Consider the following 20,750-nt stretch of genomic DNA (forward strand, 5'->3'; position numbering starts at 1 on the left):
TAAATTGACCGATATTTAAAGCGAGTGGATTAAGATTCATAACACCTCGTTCAACGCTGGCTAATGTGCATTTGTCGTCCTATTGCAGTAACTTCGTCAGCAGTGAATTGTATTACATCATAATATTTTATTTAAATATCCTGGATGTGGTTATGGCAAAGATCTTAAATATATTAACGATTTTAAAAAATTGGGAAATTTAATTAATGAAATATTGCATATTTAACCTAATAACCTAATAATTATTGCAGACAGAATGTTTAATTCGATATTTTATGGTTTTTGTTCTGCCGTTTTGTTTCTATAATATTGAGGGCAATAGTGTCTAACATTTAGAAATTAGGGTAAGTAAGACTAAAAAATGCCCTATATTTTAAACATAGTTAATGTTAGTAATGCTATACTAATTATATGGTCATTTTTTATAAATTACCTGTTTGCAAAAGTATAGGTTATTCGAAATACTAAGGATTTTTTTTTTATCCCAGGCACACTGGTAAATTATTTTAGTGGTATTTGGGTCAATGTTTGGATTTTTTAAATCCTTTTCAACTTTATACTTGTTTGAATGTCTAACTATTTTGATCTGAGCGTCACTGGTGAGTCTTATGTAGACGATACTATGTCTGGCGTATAAAATGATAAGCCTGGTACCTATGATAACTATTTACACAACCGTTTTGTCTAATTAATTTCATTTGGAAGAAAAGAAGGATAAGGTAAACGTGTGTTATATCACAAAGTATCTAAATTAAGTAATTTTAAGTAACTTGTATCAGTTATTATTTGACATTTATGTATATCATCGTACAAATATACCTCCATAGACAAACTAATTGAAAAAAAAAATTATTACTGGCGACTACTATATTTTGGTCACCCAACTACTACGTAAGTTGAATAAAAAAAAAGTATTCAACCATATGGCGACAGCAAATTGATACCAATTAAATAATCGAATTAATATTGTCTCAACTCGACCAAAACACATTGAATAGAGCCCTTATGAAACAAGCAGAAGTCATGCTTTTTACAACGTAATAAAGCGATCGCATAGACATTTTGACAACCCATTTTATCAAATATAAAATTTAAAAAAATAGCAATTTTGAGCTTTGTTGTGTTGATATAAAAGTTGTATATACTATATCTCCTTCGTTTTTATTTTAAAGTCGACCGTATTAATAAATAAGTTTAGGAAAATTGTCACATGGAAAAAGTAATATTGTCTTTAATATTGATTTGATAGATTATATATAAGGTACTATCACATTTACATTTAGGTTAAACAAAATGTATCATTACAAATATGTTTACCCTCAGTTCGAATTAATGCATATACAATTGCTTTTCAATACGATTTTATTGCATGACAAACAAAAGAATTAATATAAAAATAATTAAAAGACATTCCATCTTTAAAGTGTAAAACATCTGTTAAATATACAAACAATAAGTACTGCTTATTTTGCATATAAATATATCATATATGAATCAAGATATAACTTGTTACACAGATGTCTGAAATTAAAATATACCGAGATATTTTGCAAATAGTATTTAAAATTTCTTACGAATAAATTCATATTTGACAACTATGAACTATTTTTTACTGTGCATGATTACCAATTATTCTTATTCTGTAAAAACATAGTCTTTGTGTGAGAGTTTAACTTAGGTAACATACGACAGTCAGTGATTTCATGAAATTTCAGAGAATTACAGTTTTAGATTGATTGCATTATACATGCATTAGTTTGACAGCTTGTATGGTGTACGCTACTATTATTTTTCTCTAATTAAAAAATGTCGTCTTGATGTCTAAAAATAGAACAAAATAAATATAAAGACGTAATTTGATACTTTTTTCCATCTATCAGTCGTTTTATCTGTCAATCTTTTAAATTTGAATTATAATGAAATATTGCAATTAACTGGTATGAATCTTATATACTGTGTAAAAGTAATGTTTGATATAACAATATACTAAGTTTGAAATGTACATTTCGATATTTCATCTTATTCGGACAAGATGACCCTACACGACATAAGCTATTTCATGTTTCTTTTTTTTTTTTAATGATATTCCGCAAAAAGTTCCAGAAACAAACTTCCATTCAATAAAAAGTTTAATGAAGCAATAAGGTCAAACTCACCGGCGATCACCATCTGCTTTATATATAAAGGGTGTTTGTTTTGTTCACTCTAGTTCTATACTTGTTTGGCTTAAGAACTATTTTGATCTGAGCGTCACTGATGAGTCTTATGTAGACGAACGTCCTGGTACTATCTACGCCATGTTATGTAAATTTGTTTTATTTGTCGTTTTTCATTATACCATGTACGTATCGGCCTGTTATCAAGCTTTGAGTTGTAATTCGTCCCGAATTTTCACCCAAATACTTTATGACATTCTCCGGAGTTACTAGGTGTATTTTGTAGTTTACAGTTCTCACAAGTTAAGGTTATAAAATAATTTCGTATACCTTATTTCTTTCACACTTAAATATTGTAAATTTAAATAAAAGTTCGCATCCTCAGATGGGCCCTCATTGGTTTGTCGTATTGATATTCATCTGAACTCATTTGGTGACCTTGTTAGAAAAATAATAAAAGAATGTACTTATCTATCTAACTTGACAAAAACACACTCATCATTTATTTGTCCATTAATGAAATAAATTTTTGTTAATGTTTTAGCATTTTCTACGGCTAATCCATGTCCTGTCATTTATTCTTATGTTTCAATGTTTTAGTGGCTTTAGATACATACACTTTATCCAGAGATATTTCATTAAAAAAGGTTTGATGGTCTACGTATACTTAGGAATTATGCATTTAGTTATGTATACGGATATGACATGATGCTTTTATTAATACCCGATTATATGAATCCTTTTCAACATATATCAAATTCAGTAATCATAACAGTGTGACTAGTAAAAGATGATTCTCAGACCATCCGCAGTATTTGATTACAATGTAATAAGTTGAAGATCGACTGCATGACCACTGCATTACCAGATTCCAGTGTTATTAGTGGAAGATGAACTTAATGCCTATTGCAGAACCTGACTTAAGTGTAACTTGTGGAAGATGGATTGCAGGTTCATTGCAGTACCTAGTTTATTTATAAGTTTTTTTGAAGTGTTGTAGACTGTTTCTTTTCATTATTTTGGGGTATACACATGCTTATGTTATACTTCAAGAGGAACGCTTATTTATTTGGTTGAAATTTGAGAAGCATTATCATAGATTTCGAGTACCGCAATCATGATAGTTTCCCATGAAATCTGACTAACAAAAGAACACTCAAACACATCAATCAAAACTACTGACAACACCATGGTGACAAACATAAACGACTAAAAGACGAGCAACAGTTCACAAAATACAATATTCCGTAACACAAACATAAAAGACAAGACGTGATACCTGAGGTACACGTCGTGTTGCTCATGTAATTACAAGTCCAGTGATAAGTATAATTCGGTAGGTCACATTTATAGAAAAGGAGGAAGGGTTTTTTGCTACTAAAACTGGTAGGTTTAAAAGTGATTACTTTTTTGGTTAACCTACTGGTTCTAAGACATGATCTCTATGTTTCCTCTCGTAGAGACATAATTTGTGAATGTAACCAGTATGGATGCTCATGAATAGCGGTAGAATTGAATTCTGAGACAGACCCAAAGTGCAAAAAGGTGTAATACAGAAAGTTCAAACAATCATTTTCAAACAAACCTTTGTTTATGCCTTTTAAAATGTAAGCTTTCGATTCTAGGATACTAGTATATTTTATCAAAACGTCATAGTGAAAACGGTACAGTTTAAGCCATAAGAGGAAATTACATTGTATATATTAACAGAAATGCAACCTATTTATGCTTTCACATATGATAAAACATGATGATTTAGTTTGCGACAATCCCATGTCAGGATCATCTGACCTTTGAAAATCTTGTTTGAGTTTCATTTTTGTTCATTTATTTATTTTAGAGTTCAGTATGACGTCTATTATCAATGAGCAAGTAAACATTTTTGTTAAGGAACCAGCTGAGGCACGCCTCCAGGTGCGGAATTTTCTCGCTATATTGAAGACCCATTGGTGATATGCGGCTGTTTTCTGCTCTTAGGTCGGCTTTTTGTATCTTTGACATATTCCCCATTTCCATACAATTTTTGAATCAATGACACTAGAACAAGTTTTAACATACCTTTAAATTCAAATCTGTTCTGTAAACCAGAAGACTACAAAAAGAAAAATATAAAGATTAAAAAAAATTAATGTACAACGACTGGAACTCATACACTGTTGATAAAATGTTGCAGATACAATGTATTATACTATGATTAATAGAGGAGCGAATGATCCAGAGGACCACTGCAAGTAAAATGAAAACACCATGGCAGAAAATGTACCAAACAAACAAACAAAACAACATAGAATAGACTTAGCAACAGGAACCCCACCAAAACCTGGGGTGATCTCAGGTGCTCCGGATGGCTAAGCCTTTCCTGATCTATTTGTTGCACCCGTTGTGTTACTCATGTTAGTACACAACCTGTAATAAGTATAATTCGGTTGGTCAAATTCGTCAAAAGAAAACGGAATTGTAGAAATTCAATTTCTAGATGTAAGTCAAGATATGACGCATACTTAATTGTTGTATCATGCATCTCAAGTTCGATGGGATAGATGCTTTCAACATAGTCACCAAATGTTTAGTGAGAACACATCATCTATAAATAAATACAATTTCAATTGTGACTCACTTGATGAAATATTTGAGTTGTACCTTAATTGTGCAGACATGTAAAATTGTCAACTTTAAACAAACCTGTGTTTTGCTGCTAGCTTTTAACATAGAGTTTGATCTGTATCTATGCACCGCTTTCCCGATTCCTTCATGTAACTAAAATGCAAAAGAAACGCTGAATAAATAAGGTTGAGGAAAATCAAGAAGATCAGCAATTTACATTCTGTGTTCTCTCTTCAGATTTGGGTAAATTATAGAAACTAAGGGAGGGTGTATAAATTATGTATTCAAATCCCGAAATTGTGTTTCTTTTCTATGAACGATCATAACTAAAAGGAAAGGAGAAACAATTACGAGTACTCACATATTTTATATTGCACTGTTACACCACTGTACCAGATTAGGAAGAGCGCTCAGCGCTAACAAATATGTTTAACCCCGATTTATTTTAATTGCATGGGTTTATTTAGCTGACCAAACGGTATGGTATTTTTTCAATGTTGAATGCTGTATGGTTACCTTTAATTGTTTTCATTTACTCCATTTTAACTTTGATGAATAGTTGTTTCATACGCAATCATACCACATCTCCATATTTTAAATCAACCCACGATTTTTCGGAAATACCTGTATTAGTTCAGGCATATTGCAGTTGGTTTGTTTAAATTGTTTTGCGATTGCTTGATAGCGTACATTTGGTTAGTTGTAATTGATTGCCTCTTATAAAGTTTGGTTTGGAGTTCGGTATTATTTATTGGTTTCAATTGTTTGCCTCGAATTTAGCTGAAGAGACATGCTGTGACGATATCGCATATGGCGCAGTTAAATAGGTGTCGTTCAACTTATAATCAGTTCTTAAAACTTTTGTAAGTTTATATGTATAAGAAAAAACTACGTTAAACTCTAACTGGATGTTGATGATCCGAACAAACCGTCAGACTAAAGTACACAGTTCTACAGAACTCACCTTTTTATTTGAAACTGCATCTCTTATAAATATTATAAATCCCTGAAAAAATATTAAAGCAACACAAAAAACTTAAATCAGATAAGTCAAATTTATCAGATTGTACTGCCTATTTAAATGCATATCGGTTGCAGAAAAATTGGTCCTGTTAATGTTTTTAAAATATCATTTCAACACATAACGATTGAAATGGCATTTAGAAACAGCCGATATGCATTTCACCCGTTATAAACGTAAATGTAAATATACAGGTAATCACGTGTAAAAGAGTCATGATACTTTTCCCTACATACTTGATGTCCGTTTTGGATTGAGAACACTTATTTGATAAAGGAATTACAGAGTTAAATTTTTTTCGGATCGATTTAATCAACAAAATTGTAATTCTTGTTTTGATGCCTTTGAGTTTTACATTTGATGCCTTTGAGTTTTTACATTTGTTTCTTTTGAACTGCCGAAGATGCATAAAACACTCGCAACGTATCTGGAAATAAGGATCATCATATGGGCTGTAGGCATACATTTGTATGCAGACCCAACTGAGGAATACGTATATTATCTTACAAGACAATTGTACATCAGATATGTCTTTTTTATATGTTTAAAGTCTTGGTATTTTTCGCTGTCGTATTCCCGAAATTTCACAAGTTGTATTATAAGTTTGAATATCATTTTGGAATCATCTGCCTCCCTCTTAAAAATTAAACCAAACTGGCTGCTGTGCTTTAGCTATCATTATTTCAAAATGCTATTTTTATTATTGTTTAAAATTAAAAAAAAAGTAAAATAAAAGTATCCTTTATATGTTGTTAAATCGTCAGTAATGCATTTAAAGACCGATTTAATATTTAGAAATCTATATAAAATTATACCTGAAGGGAAGTAGAAATACCAAACAAATACTGAAATATGATGGTATCTTCATTATATGCCAGAATTCCAAATAACCATGATAATCCTAATACTGGTATTAAAACAACCATGCATTTAACACCGGCTCTATGAAAAAAAATAATGTTTGAATACTTATAGAACTACTAAAGTCAACTGATATTTCATCATTGCGTTTTATTCTTATTTTTAATCATATGATTGGTGATTCATATAGATATTGTATATAGCAGAACATACTTATCAAGTCGACACATTAAGTTTTGCTCCCATTTGAGTTCACGCGATACCATCAGTTTTTACCGCCCAAAGCCAAGATGTATGATGGCATAACAATTTCCGCCCGTGAACTTTTTCGTCTGTTTATTCGTCCGTCCTTAAAAATGGGGGCTCTAATTTGATTTGACCCGCTCGCAAGTAAGTTACAACAGCATAAAAAATGACTAAAAGAACGCTTTCTTTTGTATTTATTTCATGTTTGCCTATCGTTCTTTAAAATGGCATGTACTAGCTCTATTGAGATAAGATGCACTTTTTGTAAACTGAACATTTTGTTGGTAATGGTGCATTTTATGTTTGCCCATCGTTCTTTAAAATTGCATGGACTCGCTCTATTCAGATAAGATGCACTTTTTGTAAACTGAACATATTGTTGGTAATGATGCATTTAGAATAGCTTTTGATTTTTTTATTTATTCTCGGTTTGACATTTCGAGTTATAGAACTTTTAACAGACTTAGCTGACACAACATGAATACGGCTAATAAGGACGCGATTCTCATAAATATTTTCCACAGAGATATTCTGATTAAATACTTTCTCAATACTCCATTGTATTTTTTGGAACAGTTTCAGTATGTACAAATAAGGCGTATCATGTACTCTTGGTGCAGCTGGTTGTTGTGTTGTTCATTATCTTGAATTGTCATTTTGGAATCAATTTTACGAGATTTGAACACTGTTACACATTGTTACACTTGTGTCGCATAAACTCTAATAAGTTATTCAGGAACTTCGAGTACCTTCATGTTAGTTTTGAATTATTGCAATATTTTATCATCGAATACAACAATTAAAAATTATAAGCATATTAGAACAAGGCTGTACAAATAGTACATATTTATATACGTTTTTGGTGTCATTTGCTGATGTGGTTCATCAGTTTTTCACGCTTCTCTTTTTTTATATAGATTATACCGTTGGATTTCCCTTTGGAATGGTTCTACACTAGTTATGTATGGGGCCTTTACAGCTTTCTGTTCAGTGTGATCTAAGGCTCCGTGTTGAAGACCGACTTTGACCTATAGTAGCTTTTTTCTCAAAATTGTGACTTGAAAGGAGAGTTGTAACATTGGCACTCATACCACGTCTCATATCTGAACAAAGGAAAATATATATCAGGCTATAGTTGGCCCTATTAATGTAAAACATAATAAGCCTGAATAAAAAACAAACCTGACTTTTTTCTTTAATCTTTCGTTCACCATAGCATTTGTAGAATAAATAGCTTTTAATACAACATGTATTATTCCTATATTAATCTACAATCAGGGAATAAACATTAAAAAACATTTGATAGATGATAATTTGTTGATTTGTTTATTACTAGTAAGTCATTCTTCCAATGAAAAATTGCTTTGCTACGAAAGAATTTTGTCAACCTCAAAAGATTAAAGAGATACCAACATTAAAAATTCAACAGCTCATAGAAATAGAAACTACAATGAGCAAACATAGACAACAAAAAAGGCAGAAAATACCAAGGCGACATGAAACTCATCAGTCAAAGAAAGCTGCAAACGCCGAGGCAACATGTCACTTTGAGATAAAGAGGACGGAGTTGTGGTAAAAAACTGTGGAGAAAAAAACATGAATCACAAAAACATTTTTTTGTTATCGTCTTTGTCAATTTTGCGATCAGCTACAGCTTGCTTTGTTAGCGACTATGTAAGATTGTTGTGTGTGTTAACTTGAATTGTTTAGTTCATTGTATTGAACTGAATCTTTGTCATAATAGGTATTATACCAACATTGTTTTCCCCTATTGGCCAGTGTTCAATTTAAATGTTTAATAAATATTCACAAATTCATATCCAGGGTCTATCCCTCTGCTCTCAACGGTAGTTTTCAAAAACAAAACAAAAAACACTGTGGCACCCAGCGAAATAAAAAGGCATAATTGAAGACGTTGCCAATGAAGTCTTATCAAAACAAATTGTAAATGCGAAGGAAAAGATATAGCTTCATTCATTGACCAATTGCAATCTAATAAAAAAAGAAAAAACTAATAAGATAATTCTAACACAGAAAAATATTCAACGAGTGACAGAACAATACATTCATCACGAATTCGAGTCATGATCAAAGGAACAGATTTATCTCAAATTTCTAAATATTTTATAGCAACACCAACTGCAAAAGAATTGTACTTAAAACCATCAAAGATATCTGAATATTTGATTCGATTCTTTTTCTGTTGCAAATGAATGTGACGTACTATGGTGGTATTGCACATTACAACTATATTAAATAGCGATGAACCAGGTTTAACGAACCATTTGCTTTTAAAAATGACTGTATTGATTCAGGATTTGGCTGCTGTTTTAACTAGTTCTGATGGTTGATAAAAGATGATTTTGCTTTTTATTGCCTTTTTGAAATAACCTTGGAGGTACATTTCTACATGCATCAATGCAAATATGCTATGAACACATTCTGCTACATATTTAATAAAATTTAAAATTTACTTTTAATTAGTAATAGTGAAGTATATTGCAAATATCATTAAAAAAAACACCACATTACATGAACATAAGTCATCTTTTACAGTAAATTTAGACAGCACTATACCGCTGTTCGAAAGTCATAAATCAATAAAGAGAAAATAAATCCGGGTTACAAACTAATACCGAGGGAAACACATCAACTATGAGAGGAAAACAACAGACACACTGAAGTGCAATAAAAAACCAAAGACACACAGAAACGAAATATAACATAACAATGCCATTTTCCTGACTTGGTACAGGACATTTTAAGAAAAAGTGGTGGGTTTAACCTGGTTTTGTGTGTAGCCTAACCTCGCGGTTTTATGGCAAGGTTAACAATAACATTTAAATGACAACATTACATGACAGGACTATAGTACAAATAAATACAGGAACATTCAAGACAGAGAAAAACACAAATAAACAATACAATAGAACATTCCGACATGCTTATAGTTATCAAAGCTACCAAGCCCAAAATCCAGCAGTAATAATTTAACCAATTAAAGCAGGTATTTGTTGTATGTTTTATTTCATCTTTGAATATGAAACAGAATCTATAAATAAGCTTACCAGTATAATAAGTAAAGCAGGTCCAACAAATGCCATAAATACAAAGTTATTCGTGCTAAGCCAGCAACTGTAAACATATAATAAAAATCAAATAGATACCCTGTCCAAGACTCTTTGAAACAAATATCAATTTAACAAAGTTCACTTGAAAAGGAGTTGTTAATTTATGTTCATTTCTACATACATATTTTTCGAAACTGTACAGGGCCTAATAAGAGGTAGAGTATACGTCAGAAATAAATTATCAAACGAAACAAACATAACTGTAATTTGTTTTGGTCTTTCTTCGCGTGTGTGTGTGTTAGTGTGTGTAGTGCCCCATGACTTTTATTTAGGATAGAACATTTATCAGATTTTATTTGGAATATTCTGTATGTCATAATATGTATAAGTCATCTTTTACAGTAAAACGGGAAAAAGCTGACAAAAAATCTTTTACAGTAAAACGGGAAAAAGCTGACAAAAAATCTTTGGACTCTCTTTTTAATTCAGTAATGAAGATAGTTGATATACGTATTCAACATTTTAAAGAACATTTTACTATTAACAATAACCACAATAAACATATTTCTCGTATCAAACATAAACTAAAAGAACTAGCCAAGGAATTTGTTTTTGTCCCGGCCGATAAAGCTACTAATAATATTATTATTGTTTGACGTAAATTTTACATCGAGGTTCTGAAAAAGGAAATCACCAATTCACCAACATTCCAACTGACTCCATTTTCAGAAAACGAAATCTGTAACAAACATAAACTTTTAGCCACCGCTTTACAAGCAGAGCCAAATACAATGAAAGTTCCAACTATGTATTGGCTTCCGAAGCTACACAAAACCCCTTACAAATATAGATTTATTTCGTCTTCAAGCCATTGTTCAACTACTAAATTGTCTATTATTCTTACCAGCACACTTGGTACAATTAAAAACCTTATAATAAATTGTTCAAATAAGGCCTTCGAAAATAGTGGAATAAATTACTTTTGGAGTGTCAAGAACTCGTTGGAAGTACTTGATAAATTGCATGCTTATATTGGTGATTTTGAATCTGTTCAAAGTTTTGATTTTTCTACCCTGTATACCACATTGCCTCACATTCTCATTAAGAAAAAATTCACACACCTAATTAAATGGGCATTCAAAAAATCAGAATGTGAATATATATGTTCAAACTCTTTTAGGTCATTTTTTAGTAGCAATAAACAAAAAAACTATGTTAATTGGACATACTTTGATACTATATATGCCCTTGAATTTTTACTAGATAACATTTTTGTTCGCTTTGGGGATTCCGTATATCGTCAGATTATCGGAATTCCAATGGGGACTAACTGTGCACCACTTATTGCGGACCTCTTTTTGTACTGTTACGAGTTACAATTTATGACAAAAATAAGCAAAGACCCATCAAAACAACATCTGATAAACAAATTTAATAATACTTTTAGATATTTGGATGATATTTTGGCTCTCAATAATGACGACTTCAGTATGTATATTAATGAAATTTATCCTGGTGAACTCACTTTAAATAAAGCTAATACTAACAATGACCACTGCCCTTTCCTCGATCTTGATATCTATATCACTAACGGAAAGCTGAATACTAAAATTTATGATAAAAGGGATGATTTTTCATTTCCTATCGTTAATTATCCGTTTTTAGATGGTGACGTTCCCTTGTCACCATCTTACGGTGTTTATATATCTCAACTTGTACGATTCGCTCGTGTATGTAACAATGTTTTAGATTTTAACGAGAGAAATTTATGTATTACTGAAAAATTATTACACCAGGGTTTTCGATATCACAAACTAGTCAAAACATTTACTAAATTTTATCATCGGTATAAAGACATCATTCGTAAATATAGCTCAACATGCAGACTTTTTATACGTTCAGGTATTTCACATCCAATTTTTTATGGAAATATTCTTTATAAAGCACAAAGGTGTCAGTATTCACCTCATAAACTTACGAAACCTTTGAATAGACTTATTAAGAAGGGATATAATTACGATACTGTTGTCAAGTCATTAAAGATTGCATATTTTGGCGTTAATATTGAGTCACTGATAAGGTCTTTGCGTCGGAACTAAACACATTTATTCTAAAAACAGTTGTTGGCATGACACGGGTTATGTTCTTCTCATATATGTTATGATGGTATGATACTAAACCCCTTACGGGAAGGATTGTGCCTGATGTTCATATGATGAAATCATAATCTTTCAGTCAGTTTAATTGAAGTCTGGAGCTGGCATGTCAGTTAACTGCTAGTAGTCTGTTGTTATTTATGTATTATTGTCATTTGTTTATTTTCTTTGGTTACATCTTCTGACATCAGACTCGGACTTCTCTTGAACTGAATTTTAATGTGCGTATTGTTATGCTTTTACTTTTCTACACTGGTTAGAGGTATAGGGGGAGGGTTGAGATCTCACAAACATGTTTAACCCCGCCGCATTTTTGCGCCTGTCCCAAGTCAGGAGCCTCTGGCCTTTGTTAGTCTTGTACTATTTAAATTTTAGTTTCTTGTGTACAATTTGGAAATTAGTATGGCGTTCATTATCGCTGAACTAGTATATATTTGTTTAGGGGCCAGCTGAAGGACGCCTCCGGGTGCGGGAATTTCTCGCTACATTGAAGACCTGTTGGTGACCTTCTGCTGTTGTGTTTTTTTTATTTTGGTCGGGTTGTTGTCTCTTTGACACATTCCCCATTTCCATTCTCAATTTTATTATGCATATTGTAATTGTACAAACAATACTATTTTCTCAGTAATTTGATCGTGCATTAATTTCATAATAAAACGTGTTACTTCTGGAAGGAAAGCGATAATGTTGATACTAGGATTTTTTAATTGAACTGTATATATGTCCGTGCAATAGATGGTCATTTTGAGAAATAATGACGTTTTCATAATTTTTCCCCATGCCTAATTATTAGTATATATAAAGCAAAAGCTGAATATCAACATTACAAAAGTGACAAATAAAAAATACAAACTATGGCTGATCGATGGAAACAAAGCAACAAATTGGTGAATACAAATTACTGAAAATTACATTAAGATAGCAGAATTTTTTTTTTGATCATTTCTAAAAACAAAATTTGACGAGTAAAGATATTTAGCTTTCAATTAATCTTAACTTGACAATTCGCTTTAGTCAAGTCAAACACTGTAGCCTGAGAGACATGTTTCAAACAGTATTGCTGATTTCATGTGAACAAAACAAATAAATTTTAAATACTGTTTAACTAAAAACAACCTTACGAAACATGATGTAAACACGACTTGAACAAACTAATGAATAACAACACGTTTTTATTGTTTAAAGTTAAAGTTTGTGAAACATAGGCTGTTAAATGGAAAAACTCTATAACACTTTGCATTTGTTTTCTTGTTCATACTATTTTATACATACTATTTTTCTGAATGATATCCTTTTAAGCGCGTAACTCCTAGAGTTATTCCTACAATCACCAACGGAACTCCTGAAGAACAATATGTGTTGTTACTGCCTACTGTACCATTTGTATGCACTTGATATTTTTTTTAATCAATACTTTATATACATGGATAAAAATAGGTTGATTCAAACCTACATTGTTTTAAAGTTGGGAAAGCATTGATTCGATCAAATTTTGAATATACTAAAAAAACAAATAATCAGAATTCAGGTATTGACTCGCATCGACAAATTGGCTATGTAGTCGCTGGAGGTTTACGACAAAAATGGAAATTTTAGCTTTCCAATTGCCTCCGTTATATTTTGATGTAGCAGCCTTCAAATAGCTGTACCTATACAGCTCATATATCCTAGTTTTAGTCGACTTTCAATTCTTGCATTTGTTTTCTCGGTCAAACTTTGGTCTTTTTTAAAACATTTATATCAATTTCCAATACTATAAGTACTAGTTTCGGTTTCTTTTATTTTTTACACTTGGGAAATTTACAAACCGAACTTACTATCTTGTTATAATGATCACGCTTAACTAATGCTCTTCAACTTTGAACTTATTTGGCTTTATAAATATTTTGATATGAGCGTCACTGATGAGTCTTATGTAGACAAAACGCGCGCCTGGCGTACTAAATTATAATCCTGGTACCTTTGATAACTATTTATAATTAAATACATTATATACTAGTCACCTTTATCCACACATAAGACGAATTGTCCAAAAAGTATAGTCTTACCCCAAGCAAATGGTAAATAAAAACGTGCTTCAGATTTTCTCTTGAAAACAACGGTGACAGATCTAGCTACTGATATTCCTTCACATAGCATAAGGAAGAATACTACCAAAAACACGTAATGTAGAACTGCTGTTACTATGATACAAGCAATCTGAAAAGAGATATGAATCACCACAGTGCTATAAGGTAAAACTAAATCTTTGAGCGTTTTCTTAAAAATTTGAAATACAATGTTTTTGCTGTTCTATGACAGTTTTTAAGGCAGTTTTTAAAGGGAGTTTTATATGATCTTTGTGAACGTATTTTACTGTTTCACTGTATGCCTGTTAATTGCAGGACACGATATTCTGTTGATACATCACTTTATTACAATTGCCAGACCGCTTTACCGATATTGTTTTATAAGAATTTGCTGTAAAAAACTTTGAAAATATTTAAAATTAAGGAATATATCTCCCTCATGCAAAGCTCTTATTCCTTGCATTGCTATGGCTATACTATATTGTGCATTGTTGTTGTTTATAGCTCTTTTTCTTTTCAATAAGTTTTTGAAGTGAAAACATTTTGGCCTCACAGAAGAGAAATAGATTGTCAAAATGCGCAATTGTGCAGATAAATTTGAACCGATAATGGTATTTATCGGTTGTCCCACTGTCTATATCAATTTGTACTATCATCTCTTGATTCAATTGCATATCAAGGTTTTGTAACGTCAATTACATTGACCCGGCCTTAATAACTTTGACCCGGACTTATTAGCGACGTCATAATGTTTGACACGACGTTGATAAGTATGACCCGAAGTTATAAATGCATCTTCCGGTTGCTTGTGAAACTAAGAAAACTGTTCCAAAAGACGCAAATTCAGTCCGATGAATCAATTATCAGGTAATATACATACTGATATTGTAAAATATCAACTGCTCGACACAATTTGAAGTCTATTTAATCTCGTTCGCTGCGCTTCTTCGACAAAAAACTTCATGCTGTGACTCGCAGCTGGTATTTCAACATATCAACATGCAGTCAACCAGATAATCAATACTACCATATAAGCTAATATAACTGATATTGGAACATAAACAATATGTGAACTTCATCTTACCATAACATTGGAACCGGTTACTAGTATGTGATTACACTATAAGCTAATATGGCTGATATTAGAACATGAACAATGTATGGACTACATATATTGTATTTGAATCATTCCATTTAGTATAATACTCACCTCATTGTCTGTGACGTTTGTAGAACTTAAGAAAACGGAATATCCAATGATCAAAACAACACACATATTCGATAAAATAACAGTCCATTCATTTTTAACATATCTAAAAGAGAGCATTTATTCTTTAACTACTATAACTATAAAGCCATATGTATATCAAAGCATTTACTGACTTAACATTACAAATTAAGCACATATTGTGCAGATGATAAAAGCAATACTTTCAAAAAGCCAAAATGTTTGCTTCTTTTTACCGACTACTATACGATTAAGAAAAAACGGGTCAGAAAGAAAAGTTCTTTGACATTATACATGCAACAATGTTGTTTAACAACATTGCAATATTCTTATTCTATATGTTAATTTAAAGTACTGACACAATTGATTTTCATGTTAAAGTCGTATGAATTAAGTTTCCTGACGGAGTTGAATCCATTCCCTCTCAACAATTTTTATATAATTATCGTAATCTTAAACAAACAATCAAAGATACGTCAATTAAATATCAGACATGATAAATCATCATTACTCAAATCTGAAATTCTGTGAATACGTCTGGTGCGTGTCGGATGCACCCATTTATCAGAGTATTAGTTGTATTTCTATTTGAAAGTATTTGACATTGATTCAAGACATTGATTCAAGACTTTCATTCTCGTTTGAATGACTTTACACTAGTAATTTTGGGGCCCTTTATAGCTTGTTGTTTGGTGTGAGCCAAGGCTCCGTGTTGAAGGCCGTACATTACCCTATAATTGTTTACTTATTTTCTTATTGTAATTTGGATGGAGAGTGGTGTCATTGGCACTCACACCACATCTAATTATCTATCTCTTAACGATTTTTGAAATGAATAAATGAATATGGTTATGGTAAACGATATAAGGTCTCCATAAAGGCGAACAAGCAAGAACATTTCCATATAAAATCAGGGAATGTGGTATGACGGTGTATCTGGTAGCTATGTACCAAAGTTTTAATGTAGTTGGTGTTAGCTACAGTACATCACTGTATGTATAACCCATCGTTACTTCTATAAAAAGAAGATCATAATGCATTGACATCAATATACAAGTACTATTCAATGCTGGCGGCTGTTCGATAATCGTGTTTGTTGTTGTTGACTACACAAGTATTTGCAAGACATTTAATTTTCACAGTATAATTGAACAAAATGCATGTGCATCATTGAGTCTTTCAATCATCTTACCTCCAGAATGCATAGTAAGTAATAAGGGTAAGAGTACACCCTAATATTGATAGGCCACAACCAACAAAAGTGATTATTTCTAAGGCTCTTTGATGAAAATCTGTCTGAAATATTGTTACACGTTTGTTATTTATTGATTGACAATATTTAAATGTTCTAAAAAGCTAATACAATGTTTCGTGAAATAAATAATATGCATTCGTTGCTCAAATTAGTAATTTTATGTTACATCAATGAAAAAGGTATACCGCGGTTAAAAGTCAGATCCCAGTTACCAACTAAAACCGAGGGAAACACATCAACTGTAAGATGAAAACAACGAAACACCAGAACACTGAAGTGCAACATAAAAACAGACGGACATGCAACATACAAAGTTACGAACTAATAGATAACAACTGTCATATTCTTGACAGGACAGTTAAAGAAAACAAATGTTGGTTGAACCTGGTTTTGTGGCAAAACCAACCTCGCGCTTTATTCAAATCTATAATAACGTCAGCGAAGATTACAAATTTAAAAAAAAAATCCGATACCGTAGTTGAAGATTTAAAGTTTCGTTCTTTCTTGTATCATAAATAAGGATAACACAAACCTAATAAATATATTTTTACATTTTTTTCAATATTCCTGATGAAAAAGTTTGGAAGCATGACATTTATAACGTGAAGGTTTTGTCAGAAAAGTATGTGAATGTTATAGCTGTTAACAGGATTTTGATACGATTTAGTTTTATAAATTGTTATTCGGATTGAGAAATGTCTCATTGGCACTCATACCACATATTCCTATATATATATAAAACAATTCGTTTATGCATATGTAAAGTAAATCAAACTTACAATTTCAAAATCGCTAGGACTCATCAAAATAGCAAAATTAGTTAAATGATTGCATGTGCATGTAGAAACATTTGATTCAGTCTGTTTGAGATAACATCCGCTACTAGCCCAACTTCTAGAACTGAAAAATAATCACACATAAATCGAGACACAATGAAAGTTCAGACCATTGGTAAAAAATCATGAAAAGGTTTAAACAAATCAACGTCTGTGAAACTTTACTTTATTTAATTTTCAATCTTCATGAAGATTTCAAGATCAAAATTAAATTCTGTATAAATAATGTTTTCAAACAGAAATATGACTATCCTGGTCATTTGAAGATCAGCAACACGATACAGTTCAACCAGATAAAGTTCATAAACAGATATCGTTTACATCATTTAATGATTTAGAAGATAGGAACAATTAATAAAAAAGTTGAAATAAAAAGTATAATAGCAAACATAAATCGTTGTCCAAAAGAGTCGCAGATCTGAAAATCAGTTTAATACATAAACTTTATAAAAAAAAGAACGTATAATACGAGGTATCCAGGTACATCTTTAGAAGGAGCTGAGATAACTGTAACGATTACAACAGTTGGACACCAGCATATTCCTTCTGCTATTAATATGACTAAAACAAATACCTGAAGTTCCAATATCCACAAGATATCTTTGGATCTGTATATGCCACCTGTAGTTCGGGACAACAATATAATGTCAATAACAATAAATTCATGATAAATATGGCAAAACAATAAGGATAGAATATAGTAAACGACTCACATTTGGCTTTTTTACAAAAATATGTATTCACGTATGCATTGACATATCTCAATCATATTTTATTTCTTAAAAATCTTCATTGGATACCGAAAATAAATATTTGTATGAATAATAAGCATTTAAATGTCTCTGTTTTGTAAATATCATAACTGTTTAAGAATTTGTTTTCATAGAAGTTGGGTCTCGCTTGCACATTATGAAGGTATGTAAGGAAAAATGTATCGTTCTTTCAAAACTGAAATTATACGTTTATGTTGTTAAATATTATTTACTTCCTTTCAAATGACTTTTAATACAATATTTTTGTAATGATGTATTTGAGTAACTTAATTCTATAAACTATTAAAATAAGGTCAGGGCATATTTTACCTTTTTATTTTGCTCAAATCTGATTGTGATATTTTCTGTTAAGTTGTTAATAGCTTGGCCAAATGATACAGAAATAACGTCAGAACCAACTGATCTAAAACAAACATGTTTGGCCTGATTACTTAGGCTAAGAAATATGTGTGTGTACTTTCTTTGGGTCCGAACAAACTAAAGAAACAAACATAGTGTTACATAAATTGTATATATATGCATAGAAATGAACAGTCACCAAACGAGCTTTAAAATAGTACTGTGTGTTAATGATCATCGAATTGTTTATATGATATAAAAAAAACACGATGGAAACAATTCTAAACTTTTACGTCCTTTTTAGTCTACTAAGCTTTGGATTTTCAAATGTTTATGCCTCGACACTACTGCAGAAGACATTTATCGTCGAAACGCAAATCTGTACCGTATTTCTGTTTAAACCTTAATTCTATTTAACACAGCTAACAATTGACCTTCATTCTAAAAAGACAAAAAGAAATAAAAAATAGACGAAACCAAAAAGACCCCAAATACAAACCTCAAATGCCCAAAAAAAATCTTGCATAAATCATACGGTGATCCTAACCACTCAGTATGAGTTCGTTATAAACGTTTCACAATATCAATCATCATATCTATACTATTAAACGAGAAGACCTCATTTTGGGTGTCGCTTCTCTATTTTCCACAATAAATAAATCATCATGCCTCTGTGTCCAATGGGTACAGTGCATAATCGCATTTGTCATCCATTCATATGATTATTTAGATTGAGTTACTGTAAATTCAGAAATTATTGCGTGCATTTATTATTAAAAAAAGACGTCCGGATATGTTTCCGTCATTGGGCGAAATTTTAAGTCAGATTATACTTCCTGTTTACGTTTTTCTGTATACTTTGAACATACATACTACGAATTTTCTGTTTTATATCTGTCATTGGACGAAATTTAAGTCAGATTAGACCTCCGGTTTGTGTTTTTTCTTTTACTTTGAATCAAATAAATATACAATGATATACTACGATAAAGTGTATTTTCTGTCTGATATCATTTTCAACTTCAGTTTACTATCATCGGCGGTCACATACTTTATTTAATAGAGAGGGTCTGAATAATATATATCAATGACCGCTGGGGATCAATTATTAAACTGAGAATTGACTGTAAAAAGAAAATACACTTTCGGGACGTCTGGAACGGGTGTTTTTAAGATCGAAATTTCAGGATTAACCATTTAGGGATCCTGGATTTCTTTTTTCGAATTTCGGGATGTCGAGATATGAGGGGGATATGACCTTGATCGGGACTCCGGGATTGGGTCCGCTCCGGTCATGCTTCAGTGATTCCCTATATATGCAACTAATTATTTTCCAGAAAAGGGGGGGGGGGCGAAATCCGCCTCTGCCCGACCCCCCTTTAAATGAATGTTCATAATATACAGATAAGCGCTAAAATTATTCATGTGTCATTAAAATAAATAAAGAACAAACAAACAAAAACAAAGGATTTTTTGGTGGAAAAAGGAGGAGCCGGGCTAGAAAAACAATTATACTGTCCCAAATTACCTATGACTTTTGATACCTTTTCTGAAATTCTCAAGTCACTAAATGTTTTACAAAAAAAAGAAGATGTGGTATGAATGCCAATGAGACAGCTCTCCACAAGAAACCAAAATGACACCGAAATTAACATTTAAAGGTCACCTTACGGCCTTCAACAATAAACAAAAGCCGATACTGCATAGTCTGATATAAAAGGCCCCAAAATGACAATGTAAAATAATTCAAATGAGAAAACTAACAGCCTTATTTATGAACAAAAAATGAACGAAAAACAAATATCACTGAACCACTGAATTACAGGCTCCTGACTGGAATGTTCATAATACATGTACACTAAATGTATGTGCATAATAACATTAATTAAATCTTTTACAAAATTCTTCCTTCAACACTTTACATCCTTTCAAATACGCTCTGTATGCCCGCGTTTTCGCGGGTGTGTTCTAGTTGTATTAAAAAAAAATACTGCTTATTGTTCTAACAATAACAGAACCTTTATCAATTAAAAAAAACGTATGGTCAAATAGTTTCATTGAATTTCATAAAAATAAACGACAAGCTAACAAATGGATATTTAAATACATAAATCAATGACAAAGTGACAAATGCA

At 31.5% G+C, this 20,750-nt stretch overlaps 1 protein-coding gene across 1 annotated transcript in view; it reads right to left on the minus strand.

Annotated features, from left to right (window-relative positions):
• Positions 1–1,497: 1,497 nt before the first annotated feature.
• The window catches only part of LOC134688132 (mucin-22-like), a 29,254-nt gene continuing 10,001 nt past the window's right edge, over positions 1,498–20,750 (minus strand). Inside the window, exons 10-24 of the mRNA XM_063548604.1 lie at positions 18,586–18,679; positions 18,078–18,124; positions 17,447–17,567; positions 16,605–16,708; positions 15,395–15,497; positions 14,164–14,314; positions 13,388–13,457; positions 9,957–10,023; positions 8,071–8,156; positions 6,597–6,723; positions 5,725–5,766; positions 4,839–4,913; positions 4,215–4,248; positions 2,487–2,594; positions 1,498–1,821 (exon numbers count right to left, since the gene is read on the minus strand). Of these exons, the coding sequence (XP_063404674.1) occupies positions 2,518–2,594; positions 4,215–4,248; positions 4,839–4,913; positions 5,725–5,766; positions 6,597–6,723; positions 8,071–8,156; positions 9,957–10,023; positions 13,388–13,457; positions 14,164–14,314; positions 15,395–15,497; positions 16,605–16,708; positions 17,447–17,567; positions 18,078–18,124; positions 18,586–18,679 (1,198 nt within the window). The 3' untranslated portion in view covers positions 1,498–1,821; positions 2,487–2,517. The remainder of the gene's footprint in view (positions 1,822–2,486; positions 2,595–4,214; positions 4,249–4,838; positions 4,914–5,724; positions 5,767–6,596; positions 6,724–8,070; positions 8,157–9,956; positions 10,024–13,387; positions 13,458–14,163; positions 14,315–15,394; positions 15,498–16,604; positions 16,709–17,446; positions 17,568–18,077; positions 18,125–18,585; positions 18,680–20,750) is intronic.

The sequence above is a fragment of the Mytilus trossulus genome, chromosome 10, assembly GCF_036588685.1.
Source record: "Mytilus trossulus isolate FHL-02 chromosome 10, PNRI_Mtr1.1.1.hap1, whole genome shotgun sequence".
Lineage (NCBI taxonomy): Eukaryota > Metazoa > Mollusca > Bivalvia > Mytilida > Mytilidae > Mytilus > Mytilus trossulus.